Source organism: Sorex fumeus, unplaced genomic scaffold (assembly GCF_029834395.1).
Source record: "Sorex fumeus unplaced genomic scaffold, SorFum_2.1 ptg000098l, whole genome shotgun sequence".
NCBI lineage: Eukaryota > Metazoa > Chordata > Mammalia > Eulipotyphla > Soricidae > Sorex > Sorex fumeus.
In genome coordinates, this window is record NW_026606155.1 from 28498933 (window position 1) to 28514030 (window position 15098).

A 15098-nucleotide genomic window follows, 5' to 3' on the forward strand; every position below is an offset into this window, starting at 1 on the left:
AGACCCTGATTATCTAAAATTTTAGAATTCCAGGAGCGTGCACCCATCTAGCGGCCACATGACATCATATGCTATTCATAACAAGCAATACAAAATAAATTGTCTAGCTATGTCTTTTCAACAGGTTTCAGTGATGGCAGGAAAATTCCAAATAATAATGGTGGGACTGGTGTTGAAATATTGAATGTAATCGAAGTAGAGAGAGAGTATTGTGAAAATTGTCTGCCACACAGGCAAGGGTTGGGATGGGGAAGATGCTGGGGATTTTGGTGGTGGAAAATGTGCACTGGTGAAGGGGTAGGTGTTTGATCATTGTATTCCCGAAACTCAAACACGAAAGCTTTCTAACTATCTCATAGTGATTTAATTAAAAAAAAATAGTCCTACAAAGACAGAAATTTATCTTATTTTTTCTTTGCCCTCCCACATGACATAATTTTCTATTCTATAATTTACATGGCCTAGAATGTTGAGTTCTATGGACTTTTTAATAGCTTTGTGCCTCTCAAGCAGTGTTCAGGGGGCCCAGGGATACTCTGTCAACTGGGCAGGGTAATTCAATGTTTGGTCCAAAGATGTGGCTCTGCTTGGGCTGGCAGTGCTGGAGGCCATCAAGGCTACACCCACCCATGGTACTCAGAAGGTCTTGTGGTACAAGGGTTCTCTATATCCCCAGCCCCTCCAAGGACTATTTCTACCAGGATATCATCATTTTACTTTTTAGTAAGGTTTAGTAATGGGAAAGAACACTAGAAGATTTAAAGATAGGAGAGGGAGAAAAGTATATTTTGTACCACTTACTGAACTTTTCCTCTGGGTTACATTTTGGTGATGGTTAAGCCATGACTACTGAGGCCTATAGCTCTAGTTAAGTGATCTCTTTCAGAGATACGAATCTCCTATGGTTCTGATATCACTCTTTTCTTTTGCTCCTTCACATTGAGAGTTGGTAACTGTTACCATCACCTAAATTTTTCGCATTACTCTCTGAGCTTCCCTTAAGCCTGCAAATATCTTGGCTATTGTCCCTGAATTAATCTTTATTATTATTATTTTTTTAAATGCAGACACATTGCTTGTTCTATGTTAGAGCCTTAGAAAGTGCCTGGCACAAAGTTGGTGGCCAACCAACAATTTCAGAACAATCTCTTTACCAAAACAACTACTAACTACAGGAGTTATATAACCTTTGTTGATATAATTCAAGTGTTCTATTTTTCTCCTGTAGTCTCTGTAGATTCTTGGGATCAGATGTCTATCTTATATTACTTTATTCTTTTCTTTGAATAAAACATTCCAGGCTTATTTGGAATTGTTACATTTTAATATAATATTTTGCTATTGGGCTGGAGTGATAGCACAGTGGGTAGGGCATCTATCTCGCACGTGACCCACCTGGGTTTGATTCCTCGCCCCTCTCAGTGAGCCCAGCAACCTACTGAGAGTATCTCGCCTGCGTGGCAAAGCCTGGCAAACTACCCATGATGTATTCAATATGCCAAAAACAGTAACAAGTTTCACAATTTGTTGTGATATGTTACTGGTGCCCGCTTGAGCAAATCGATGAACAATGGGAGGACAGTGCTATTCTGCCAGTTAAAATCTGGAGAGATGGTACAGGAATTGAGGTCATGCCTTGCAAATGGCCTAACCTGGTTCAATTCCTGGTGCCACATGGTTCCTTGAGCATTGTTGGATGCAGCCCTAGAGGTCAACAAGTACTTCAGGGATTGTCCTGGTAGTCCCCGGAATGGAAGGGCCTGAGCAGCATCACATTCTATGGTTCTCACATTGAGTTACAGACCCAGTTGACTGAGAATCACTCAGAGGGGATCCCATACCTCCTGAGCAACACCTGAGAGGACCACCCTCCAACTCAAAAGAGTTTAGGTACCAGTGCATTAATTAAAAAATTTTAACCTTAGACACTTTTTTATTTTATTTTTTTGGGGGGGACGATTTATTAAGCTGTGCTCAGGGCTTATCCCTAGCTCTGTGCTCAGGGATTATTTCTGGTGCTCAGGGAAACATATGGGTTGCCAGGGACCAAACCCAGTTCAACTATAAGAATCTTACCCATTGTACTATCTCTTCAGCTCAAATCTAGACATTTTTTAACTAGGATGTCTCTTAATACACCATGAATAAGATTTTTTAACTACAATGTCTCTTAATAACCAGTTCAGTGGTGAGTTTTAAAAATGAAACCATGATTTTTTTACACCATGTGTACTTTATAGTGGAGTTATGACTGCCAAATTTGTCTTCCGTGCAAGTGAAACAAAGACATTTATCATTATTTTGGGGATTCCCGAAAATACTCAGAAGGCCTGGGAGTTCCACTGATAATCCTAAATCAGCCAGGCCAGTGGTTCAAGCCAAGAGCCCAAGGATACAATGCTGTGATGCTGCATAGATTCTGAGGTGCTGGGATTTACCTGGGTCACCCCTTGGTACTGGGGTTCTCCAGAGTTTTGCACAGTAATGCTCAGAGTACCAGGTGGTTCCAAGAATCAAACCCTAGTTGCTTTACTATATCCTGACCCCTATTATTTTTATTACTTTGGATTCTGACCATACTCAGCAGTGCTCAGACCATACTTTGTGCTGGGGGGATAATCCTAGCGGTGCTCAGGGGATTGTGTAGTGATGGTGATGGAACCTGGGCCTCTTGTATGCAAAGTATCTACTCATTCCATCGAGCTATTCCTCTGATCCTATTTTTCAACTTTTGGATTGTGGGCTATGCTGGCAATACTCTGGGACTACTCCTGGCTCAGTCTCAGGATTACCCCCAGCAGTGTTCAAAGCTGAGTATCAAACCAAGGCCTTCTATATGAAAAGCATGCATTCCAGTACACTGAGTTATCTTTCCAGCCTGACCAAATATATTTAATAGAGGCATGAATCCTTTTGCAAAATCCTTATTGGTTAAGGCAGAAAGTGAGTACTAAAGATACTCACTTCAGGGCATTTCTTTCTTGAACTTGAATGTGTTAGCCTCTAGGCCTACTCAGTTTAATTTGCTTCAAGGTACCATATTCTATAAATTCAGCTTCGGTGATACATGTGTGTGTATGTATGTGTGTGTGTGTGTAGGGGACGGGGGTGTGTGTGGGAGGGTAGGAACTGGAATGATCTGGGAGTCATTAGTAGTCCCAAGTGAAACTGGTGGGGAATACTTTCTCTTTATTTCTTAGAGAAGGTAGATTTCCAAGGAGCAGGGGGTGGTGAGTGCCAGGACAGTACCTTAATTTCTGTACCATCACCTTGGCCCTTCCACTAACTTTTAATAAGTGCTTTTGTGTGGTTATTAAATGAAAAAAAATGGGTGCTTTCCAAAATTAGTAATTCTAAGTGATAAAGGATTTCTACCAGTTTACATAAATTAGACCCAACATAAAAAATTACTTAATATATGAAGAAATTTTCATATATAATTAAGAGTAGAATAGACATATACCAATAGTTGAACAGAAAATCTTGCTGTAGGATTTTTACTTTTTTTGCCACACCCGACACTGGCAGGCCTTACTCCTGCCTCTGTGCTCAGGGATCACTCCTGGAGGAGCTCTGTGGACCATCACTACAACACTGGGGATTGAACCTGGATTGCCTGCATGCGAGGCAAGCACCCTGCTCATTTTTAGAAAAATTTTTTTTCAATTTTAATGAATTACTATGAGATACAGTTACAAACTTAAAAGTTTTTTGTGATTAGGTTCCAATCAAACAATGTTTGAGTACACATCCCTCCACCAATATTCCCAGTGTTCCTCCCGTCACCCCCACCCCTTCCCACCCCCGTCTCTGTGGCAGACACATTCCCTCTTAATCTCTACTTTTGGGTGTTATGGTTTGCAATATAGGCACTAAGAAGCCATCATGTTTGGTCCATAGTCTACTTTCAGAATGGGTCTACCATACTGAGCGATCCTTCCAACTATCATTTACTTAGTGGTCTCTTCTCCATCCCACCTGCCTTTTCCCCCAGCACGAAAATGGCTTCCAAGCCATGGGGCAATCCTCCTGACCCTTATCTCTACTATCTTTAGGTGTTATTCTTCTAATATGTTACTTCACATTCCACAAATCATCCTGCCCACTGTACTACTGCTCTGGATCAAAATTTGCAATATTTGCGGTACTCCCTTTAGATTAAGATTAAAAACTAGATCTTATCAATTATGGTGACATTTCTTAGAAGTTTTATTTTTAAATTTTATTTGCTAGATCATATGGGCTGGAGCGATAGCACAGCGGTAGGGCATTTGCCTTGCATGCAGCCAGCCTGGCAGAGCTGGGTTCGATTCCTCTGCCCCTCTCAGAGAGCCCGGCAAGCTACCAAGAGTATCTTGCCCACATGGCAAAGCCTGGCAAGCTCCCGTGATGTATTCAATATGCCAAACACAGTAACAAGTCTCAAAATGGAGACGTTACTGGGCCCGCTCAAGCAAATTGATGAACAATGGGAGGACAGTGTTTGTTAGCATGGTAATTTTATTTTTTCAGCTTAGGTGTTTAAAATGCAACTTTAAATCACTAGTGAATTTTTTCTTTGTTAAGGCACTGTGATTTACAAAGTTATTCACAGTTGAATTTCAGGTATATGATGTTCTATCAGTGATCTCATCACTGGTGTCAACTTCCCTCCACTAATACCTCCAAGTTCCCTCACACCCCTTAGCCTCAACAGGCACATTTTAAAGTTTGGTTGTTGTAGATTGGATCTCACGATGAATTTGTTGTTAGCTCTGTGGTTCTGATAGATACATGTACCAGACCTCTACACCACCAGTGTAGGGTCTTGGGCCTTGTAAGTCAAGGGCCTTGACTCCTACCCATTATCCTGTAAGTCAAGGGCCTTGACTCCTACCCATTACCTCCTATATGTCTCTTCTTATTTTCTCCCTTAATTTCCTTCCCTCCCTGTCTCCATTTTAATAATCTAGGACCTAGTATTTTCCAGGTATCCCCTCTTTGATACGATTCCTGTATCTTGTTATTCTATCATACTACAGATAAGTGAAATCATCTGTATTTGTTTTTCTTCTGATTTACTTCACTCAACATGATATCCTTCAGTTCCATACAAGTTGCAGCAAAGTACATGATTTCATCCTTCCTTGAAACTGTATGGTATTCCATACATCACACCTTCACTATCTCACTAATCTGTTGTTGGACACCCAGGTTGATACTATATCCTAGCTATTGTGCTAAGCACTGCAATAAATAATGTTGTGTGTATAAAGATATATCCTTTTGAATGCATTATTTATTTATTTATTTATATTTTGCCTTGGGAATAGATACCAAGAAGGAGAAGTGCTGGGTCATAAGGCAGCTCTAGCCTTACTTTTCTGAGAAATCTGCATACTGTTTTTCATAGGGATTGAACCCGGCAATATTCCTATCAGCAGTGGATGCGAGTTCCTTTTTCATTACATTGATGGTTTCTAGATTTTCTGATGTCACATTCTCACTAGTGTGAGATGGTATTTCAGTTGATGTCTTGATTTGGATTTCCCTCATAATAAGTAATGACGAGCACTTTTTCATATTGGTCATCTGTCTGTCTTCAGAGAAGTGGTTTGTGTCCTCTCCCCATAATTTTGATCAGTTTTTTACTTTTAAAAAATCTTTGTGAGTACTATTTACACATCTTGAATATTAACCTTTCATCTGATGTATTGAATGCAATTATTTTTTCCTGTTCAGTTGGGTATCTTTTAGTTTTAGCCTGAGTTTCTTTAGCCATGCAGAAACTTTTAAATCGATGTAGTTTCATTTGTTTATTTTTGGTTTTTTTTGCCTTTCCCAATGAAATTATATCATTTAAAACACCTCTGAAATCCAAATATTGAAGCATTTTTCCTATATTTTCCACAACATGTTTTATGGATTCTGGTCTGATGTCAAGGTTTTTGATTTACTTTGAATTGACTTTTGTGAAAAGCATGAGGTTTCTAGATTTTTTTTTTCACATGTGGCTATCCAGTTTTCCCATCTTTGAAGTAGAGGGTACCTTTAGTGGTCATTTTCTTGTCAAAAGTTAGTTCACCAGAGATGTGTCCAGACCTGGTGCCAGGTTGAGTCTAAATCTGGGGCACCTTGAAGTGGGGGGGGCAGATGAGCCCACTATCCCCCCAAACAGCCCTGGCAGATGAAAATCTCCACACTCCAATCATCGCTGTGCTCACAACTGGACTCCATATTCTCGGGATGAGCCTTCCCCAGGAATAAATCTGTTGAAAAACTCAGGTAATCTGGGTTTTGTGAATGAAATCTCCAGGCTCTAAGGGAGTCAAGGATGGACTACCGCCCCTCATTGCTTTGTTCTTCCGGGAGCCTGGATGTCACGCCCATGAACTGCTTCTGGAGCCACATAAGCTCATTAACTTGCCATGATCCAGAGACTCCATAAATAAATCTTGAAAGACATCAACAAGCTGTAGAGATGCTTTTGGACCCCAAAGTCACCAACCAGTTAAAAATTCAACTCCTGGTGCATCAGCCCTTTCAAATTTTTAGAATTCCTGGAGTATCTCAAGCTCTACACCACTGATGTATCAGGAATAGTGTATTACACTGGATGGAATATAAAGTAGAAGGCAACCAAACTCAATTAAGAAAATATTAACACACAGGCTTAACCTGTAACAACATGTTAGTTATCTCTTTTATAAGGGCTTAATGGCTCCAGGGTGAGACAAAAGAATCTTTACACTTTACTTTCTTCTAAGGAAATCTTTTTTGATCATTTTTAGTGAATTATTCATAACAAGCAATATAAAATAAATTATCTAGGGCCTGCTATTGGGGCAGGCTTGGGTAGTGGTTGGGAAAATTGTAAATAATGGTGGTAGGAAAATATAATCGTGGTGGGATTGGTGTTGGAATATTGAGTGTAATAAATAATTGTGAACAACTTTATAAAAAATAAAATATATTAAAAATTACTTGACCATAGATCTGAAGATTATTCTTTGGATACCTGATTCCAAACCATTTGTCAGAGTCTATCCTTATTTCAGTAATATGCTATTTTTATCACTATGCTTTATAGTACCATTTTAATTAGGTAATGGAATATTTCCCAATTTCTTTTTCTTCAGTATGGCTCTGGTTATTCTGGGTGGGCCATACCCAGCTGTGCTTAGGAATCATTCCTGGAAGTGCTCAGGGGACTATCTGGTGTTGGGGATCAAATCCAGGTTGGCCATATGCAGGCAGTGCCCTGCTTGCTGTTTTATCTCTATGACTCTTACTGTTTTATAATTCCATATAAACTCAATTATTGGCTGTTCTAAGTCTTTGAAGAATATCATCAGAATCAGGAATGGCAGTGCTCTGAATCTATATAATAAATTAGGTAGGATGTTCATTTTGACAATATTGATTCTTTCAATCTATGAAAATGGAATAGTTTTCAACTTCCTAAGGTCTTCTATTTCTTTCTTAAGTGATTTATACTTTTCATGGTATAGTTCTCTTACATCTTAGGTTGATTCCTAGGTACCTTATGTTTTCAGATACTATTTTGAATAGAGTATACTCTAAACAATTTCTCTTCTAGTTTGTTACTTGCATATAGGAATGCAACTGATTTTCTGTACTACTTTGTAGCTGGCTATTTTGCTATATCGGTTTATTCTTTTTAGGAGCTTCTCACTTTAGAGAATCTTCTACATATATCATGTCATGTGCAAATAGTGATAATTTAACTTCTCAATTTAGATCTCTTTCTTTTTCTTGTTTGATTGCTGTTTCTAGGGTTTCTAATACTATACTGAGGAATAGTGAAGATAGTGGACATCCTTCCCTTCTGTCTAAATCTCAGAGAGAATGTTTTCAGTTTTTAACCATTGAGAATGATACCGGCTGTGGTTTTGTTATGGTTGGCTATTGCTATTGTGAGTAAGGTTTGTTTCACCCCTACTTTGTTGAGAGTTTTTTGATGTTGGTGCTTATCAAAAGCTTCCCCTATCAGTTCATAGTATCTTTCCCTTTTATTGATGTGGTGTATTATATTAATTGATTTGCATATTTGAACAATCCTTGTGTTCCTGGGATGAATCCTACTTCATTGTGGCATAAGATTTTTTTGATCTTATGCGTTTGATCTTATGCATTTGGTTTGCTAAGATTTTGTTAAGGAATTTTGCATCATGTGCATCATGTCCTTTAGGGAAATTAGTATGAAATTTTCCTTTTAGTATTATCTCCATCTGCTTTGGTATTAGAGCAATGTTGGCTTCATAGAAATGGTTAGGAAGGATTCCTGTTTCTTCAACATTCTGAAAGAGCTTGAGAAGTAAAGGAAGTCTTTGAAGGTTTGAGAGAACTCACCAGTAAACCCATCTGGACTTTTGCTCTTGGGACGATTCTTAATTCCTGTGATTGGCTTGTTTAGGTCTTCTATTTATTCCTTGCTCAGTTCTGGGAGGTTACATAATTATAATAATCTGCCATTGGGGGCCAGAGTAACAGTAGAAAGGGCAGGGTGCTTGCTTTGCATGTGGTTGATTCAGGTTCGATACTGGGCATACCACATGATCCCCTGAGCACTACTAAGTGATTCCTCAGTGCAGAGCCAAGAGTTACCTATAAGAATCACTAATGTGGCCCCCAAATAAAAACATAAGCAAAAAAATCTATTAATTTTTCTAAATTCTCTAAGCTTAACAGTGTAGAGCATTTATAGTAATCTATCACGATACTTAAATTTTGGTGGAATCTGTTGTAATTTCTCCTCTTTAATCTCTGATCTATTTGGGCATTTTCTCTTTTTACTTCATAAACTCATTCTCCTTTTAAAGAACAATCTCCTGTTTTCATTTATTCCTTCCTCTCTTGATTTCTGTATCATTGATTTCTGCTCTAATTTCTATTATTTCTTTCTTTCTAATACTTCAGGAGTTCACAGTTCTTCAGGTGTTAGAGATGTATGGTTAGGTTGCTGATATGAGTTTTTAAATTTTTTCCTAATGTAGGCCGCATCGTTAGGAATTTTCCTCTTAGTACAGCTTTTGCTATATCCCACAGATTCTGATAGCTTGTATTAGTTTCAAAGAATCTATTTATTTCTGCCTTGATTTCTTTTATTGACTCAGTTATTATTTATTTATTTTGCTTTTTGGGTCACACCTGGCGATGCACAGGGGTTACTCCTGGCTCTGCACTCAGGAGTTACTCCTGGCGGTGCTCAGGGGACCATATGGGATGCTGGGAATTGAACCTGGGTCGGCCGCGTGCAAGGCAAACGCCCTACCTGCTGTGCTATCTCTCTAGCCCTCAGTTATTATTTAGCAGTGTTTTGCTCAGATTACAGTTGCTGGAGTTTTTCCACATTTTCTTTTCATGGTTAATTTTTACCTTCATGGTGATGAGAGGATGCTTGGTATGATTTATATATTTGTAAGTTTATATATGCTTGATTTATCCCTTAGTATATGATCTATCCTGGAGAATGTTCTATGTACACTAGAAAAGAATGTGTATTTGGATTTTTCAGGATGGAGGAACCTGTACATGTTCATTAATTTCTGTTCTTCTAACTCCTTATTTAGGGATCTTATATGGTGGATTTGTCTGATAGTGACAGCTGAGTGTTAAAGTCTCCCACTACTTTTGTGTTTCTATCTATGGTTTCTATCTATATACTTCTTTAGGTATATGAGCAGAATCTTTATGAATTTTTTTTAACCCTTTACATGTTATAAGATATATTATGTTTATAAGATATATTATTCTATATATTGTTCTTGATCTATTGTTCCCATAACCAATAAGCAGTGTCTGTTTGTAGGTGTTTCTTTCCATTTGATTCTATCTGCTCTGTTATATGTACAGCAATCAACTTTTTTTTTTTTGGTTTTGTTTTGCTTTTGGTGTACCATTGGCTTATATGATTGTTTTGTTTTCCATCCTTATACTTTGAGCCTTTAATTATCCTGTGAATTTGGGTGTGTTTCCTATATAAGCAGCAGATAGACAGATTTTGTTTCTTGATCCAATAAGGCACTCTCTGTGTTTTGATGGGAGAATGTAGTCCATTTCCATGAAGGCACAGCAGTCGGCAGCCATACCTGACACCCTCCAACATAGGTATGGTCCAGTTTCACACCTAAACTTCATCAAACTGCCAAGCCACCAAACTGTTCCAGATCTATAGATCCTGGATTGCATGGCCCTAACACCACAAAATTTCACAGTACTGTCAACAGATCTGATTGGAAAGTTGTATAGAAGACCATAAAATTCACTAAACCTAAACAATAGCACAGAAGGTTCAACTACCATTAACTAGCACAGCAGATACTTAGACAATGACTTTAGTAACATCACTGTGAGATATAACAATTATCACAAGTTGAATCTTAGTTTAAAATATTTTTTTTGGTTTATGGGCTATACTCAGCAATGCTCAGGGATTACTACTGGCTCTAAACTCAGGAATTACTCCTGGCAGTGCTCGAGGGGGCTATATGTAGTGTTGAGGACTGAATCTGGGTTGGCCACACACAAGGCAAACATTTTACCTGCTGTACTATTGCTTTGGCCCCCAAAGAACTCTTACTGATATAAGTTTTGATAATTCCACTTGCCTTTGTATTGTAACAAAAATTATGAAGTGAATTTATTTGTGCCTGCAGGGGAAAAGCAAGGATGGTGGGTAGGAAACTGGGGACATTTGTGGAGGGAAGGGCACACTGCTGGTGGTATGATTGGTGTTGGAACATCTAAGGCCTGAAATAACTGTATTATGAACTTGGTAAATCACGATGTCATAATTTAAAAAAAAAAGCAAGTTGTTGATATAAAGGGCGGTGTTGCCATTTTTTCTGTGTATTATGGGGTTTGGTTGCTTTTGCAACTGACCATTTGCTCTTTATGACCTTTCAGTATTTCTTGCAGGGTTGTCTTAATTTTTAAATTTTTCTTTTAGTTTTTGGGCCACACCCAGCAATGTTCAGGGATTATTCCTGGCTCTGCTCTCAGGAATCACTGCTGGTGGTTCTTAGGGGACCACACAGTATGCTGAAAATTGAACCATGCACGGTAAGCACCTTAACTGCTGTACAATCTCTCTGGCCCCAGGGCTTGACTTAGTTACAGCAAAAATCACCAGATCGTGTTTGACTGAGAATGTTTTTATGCCTCCCTTATATCTAAATGACAGCTTTGCAGGGGAGTGGACTCTAGATTGAAAGGGTTTTTTTGTTTTGTTTTTTTTTTAGGTTTTTCTTCTCTCTTGTTAATTCAAATAGTCTGTCTCTGTCTTTGATTCCTGCTATTTTGATTACAGTGTATTTTAGTATCTATCTCTTTGAGTTTATTTTTGTTTTGTACTCTTTGAACCTTTTGGATTTGTGCAGAAGCCTTTCTCCAGAGACTGGGTGAGCCAAGTATTTATTTATTTATTTATTTATTTATTTATTCTTTTTGGGGAATCTTCTATTCCCCCCTCCCCGCCCCTGTTTTTATTTTTTGAAAGCACCATGATTTACACAGTTCTTCACAGTTGGCTTTTAGACATATAATGTTCCATTACCGATACCACTTCATCTTCCTTCCACTAGTGTTCCCAGGTTCCCTCTGTACCCTCACCCCCCGACAACTCCAGTCTGCCATTTCTATAGGTACTTTTTTAAGTTTGCTGAACTTTTTGGCCTCATGCTTTCAGTGCTGTTGACTTCGTGGTCTGAATTTAGCTCTACCATTCCTTAACACCACAGATGCACACTGTCCCTTGTTCCCTGCTGCGTTTTATCTGTTTTCTTCTTCCCCCATCCTTCATATAAAAAATAACAGGAACAATCTGTGTTGGTGGGGATAAGGTGAAAAAGGAACTCTCATCCACTACTGGTGGGAATGTTGTCTGGATTCCTATGGAAAATAGTATGGAGGGTTCTCAGTAAGCTTAAAATTGAGCTGCCATAAGACCCAGCAATCCCCTTTTGGGCCTTTAACCCAGGACAGAAAAAAAATCACTCAAAAATATAAAAGAGTCGTTATTTTTTACAGGGTAGTTCTTTCCTCCTCTCTCCCCACCACCTTCTGGTATTTCTATAACTCAGAAATTACTCCTCTTGCTGTTATTCATTAAATATATGACATTCTCATCCATTCTTTTTGGTTTTTTGATGCTGGCTTGTAGTGTCTTCAACATGCTGATATAGATCTCTGCATTCAGAGTTCTGTTGCTGCAGCATGTTACTGTACTCTTGCTCTTTCAATTCCATTTGTATGGGTTTTTTCATATTTTGAATCACTTTTTCTTTGAGTTGACTGAATTTCTCTTACAGTGATAGCTTAATTTCTACTGTTACTGCATATAGCTTTGATTTGAGATCCTCCTCATTCAGTCTTGAGAGTTTTGAGACACTCAAGGACTTTTCTGGACATAGGTTCCTATCTACCAAAAGTAGCTGAATTCTTTTGTTTTCCTATTGTTCTTAGATCTTTGTAGGTACTGACAACGGAGTTTTAGATTTCTGACTTGAGTACTGACCTGATTCATTATTTTACTCTAATAGGCAAATTTTTATGCCTCTATTATTCTGACTTTTCCATTACCATGTTTCAATGGGATAAGCAGATGTAGATGTAGTTCCTTTATATTTGTTGGGGATTTTATGGGGGGTATTCTGGCACTGAATTAAGATTCTGTGGGTGGAGTACAGAAATTGCAGTGCTTGGTGTCCACATGGTCCCTGGGGGCTGAGACTGTGTTTTTCCTGATAGCACAGGGTAGAAGGGGAAGTTATTGGGTCCATTAAGTGTATCTGGATTGGTGGAATTTAGATTGGAAATGCCTGGAGTAAGTCCTAATAACTATTTATCAGGCAGACACTGGTGTAAGCAGGCTCTCAGGAATTCATGTGGTTTCTGCAGGCTGAGACTGTGTTCTCCCCAGTACAGGGCAGAAGGGTCCAGGTAGTGCACTTGCTTCCTAGTGGGTGAGGGTTCCAAAACTCATCAGCTCATGGCTCAACTGGGCCATAGGACAAGGTAAAAGAGGCATAGCCTCTTGGATGTTTTATATTACATAGAAACAGAATCTTAATTTTCCCTTGATGTTTTATATTACATAGAAACAGAATCTTAATTTTCCCTTGATGGAGGTACTAAGCTAGATTTGACACTTTATACACAGTTCTGTACCAAAAATCGGAAACTTCCATTGTCCCAAATTATACTCTTTAAAAAGAAAGAAATACTTGGGGCCAGAATGATAGTGCATCAGATGGTACTTGCTTACAAGGTGACAACTTGGATTCAATCCCTGGCATCCCATATAGTCCCCTGAACCTCTCTAGGAGCAATCCCTGAGAACAGAGGCAGGAGTAAGTCCCCGGGCACCTCTGGGTGTGGCCCCCAAATAAAAATGAAACAAATGAAAAGGACTTTCAGAGACAAAAGAATGTTGGTAGATAGGTAGGACATGTGGTTTAGTGCCTGCCTTCACAAAATAGACCTGTGTTTAATTCCCAACATAAACACACACACACACACACACACACACACACACACACACACACACACACACACTTCTGAGCTTTGTTTATTGGTAGCACTTAGCAAGTACATAGTAATTACTTTGAAACTGTCCTCTGTTGTTAAGTAATAATTCTTTTGTTGTCTTATGGACTACACTTGAATTCATCATCAATAACTGATCCACCACTAAAATAATTATTACAATAAAGATAACTGTTCAGAATTAGACCCCCAAAGCCCACAAAACCAAAATTTTTAGGGCTCTCAGGCCATTAACCTCACCTGTTCACCAGCTTGGGATTCCCCAATGATGAAACGATCTCCCGGTCCATCAGCAGCTGTGAAAGGAACAGAACAAAGAACAAAGAACAGGATGGAGTTTAGCAAGGAATAAGAACCTAGTGTTCAATTTTACTAAAATTTTCAGGAAAGCAAAACATTTTCGTCTAATCTCTTGGACTAGACAATGGTTTTGTAACTACTATTTTGATTCTAGTGAAACCAGTACCTTATCATGCCCTTTCTGGTTACTGGAGAAGGTCTTGCTGTACCATAATTTCCACATTTGTACCTTTTATACAAGAAATCCTCTTAGCCTACTCTCCTTATCCAGAAAATGCAAATCACGAATACATATTCATATAAAATTATATCAGTATTTTAAATTTTCTGTAAAATTTAACTTTCTGATATTATTTTCTTATCACTTAGTTTGATATTTATAATAAATTAGTAAAGTAGAAAGATCATTTATTTTTGTCTTCATCTGACATTTGAAGGAAGAGCTATAGAATAAAGGAAATCAGATAGAAAAGGTTAAGCACCGTGAACAAGTCAGGGGTAGAGCTAGGACTAAAATTCATTAATTTCCCAGTACTTATCTTTTAGAAGACTAAAATGTTATTTCTGAACTAGAAAAATTCAGATTTTTTGGAATAAATGTGGTGTTACACTACACTTTCCATGGACAATTTTAAAATGGGAAGAAACACTTACAATAGAGATGAAAACTTTTCTATACTCAGTACAATAATGGCTAGATAAAAAAATATTCCAAAAGAGAAAATGTTTTTAAAAGGGACTTCATCATACTCCTAAGACAGCTATCTAATTAAGTTTTCTGATTGTGACTTATACTTCTATGTCATACTGTTTTTATGTTTAGGAGGACTTCTAAGCAATGCACAGGGGTTCTGGAGGATGTTTCCAGCAATACTTGGTAAACTGAGTTGGACAGATCAATGCTTGGACTTAGTGGTACAATGTTATTTAAGACAAACAGGGTTGAGGGTCACCAGGGCATACTCAGCAATGTCTGGGGGCCATTGGGTGTCAAGGGACTGAACTCAGGGCGTTGAGCAGGCATGGCATGTGTTGCAGTTTTTGAGATATCTTTATGGTTCATGGATTCTTTTTTCTTTCAAACTTCCCCGCCCCCCTCTTCTTTTGGCTTATTCCAGTGTTGCTGAGAGGACCATATGAGATGCTAGAATTTGAACAAGGGTTGCAGTTGCAGCCAAATGGTAGGCAAGTGCCTTAACCTTGCACACTCTCTTGGCCCCAAAACTTTTCTTAAATGTACAATTTAAAAC

At 38.5% G+C, this 15098-nt stretch overlaps 1 protein-coding gene across 19 annotated transcripts in view; it reads right to left on the bottom strand.

Annotated features, from left to right (window-relative positions):
- GPHN (gephyrin) overlaps nucleotides 1-15098 on the bottom strand; it is a 475981-nt gene that overhangs the window by 58972 nt on the left and 401911 nt on the right. For all 19 annotated transcript variants that reach the window (XM_056133389.1, XM_056133387.1, XM_056133400.1 and 16 more), the window contains one exon: nucleotides 13789-13844. In XM_056133389.1, the coding sequence (XP_055989364.1) occupies nucleotides 13789-13844 (56 nt within the window). The remainder of the gene's footprint in view (nucleotides 1-13788; nucleotides 13845-15098) is intronic.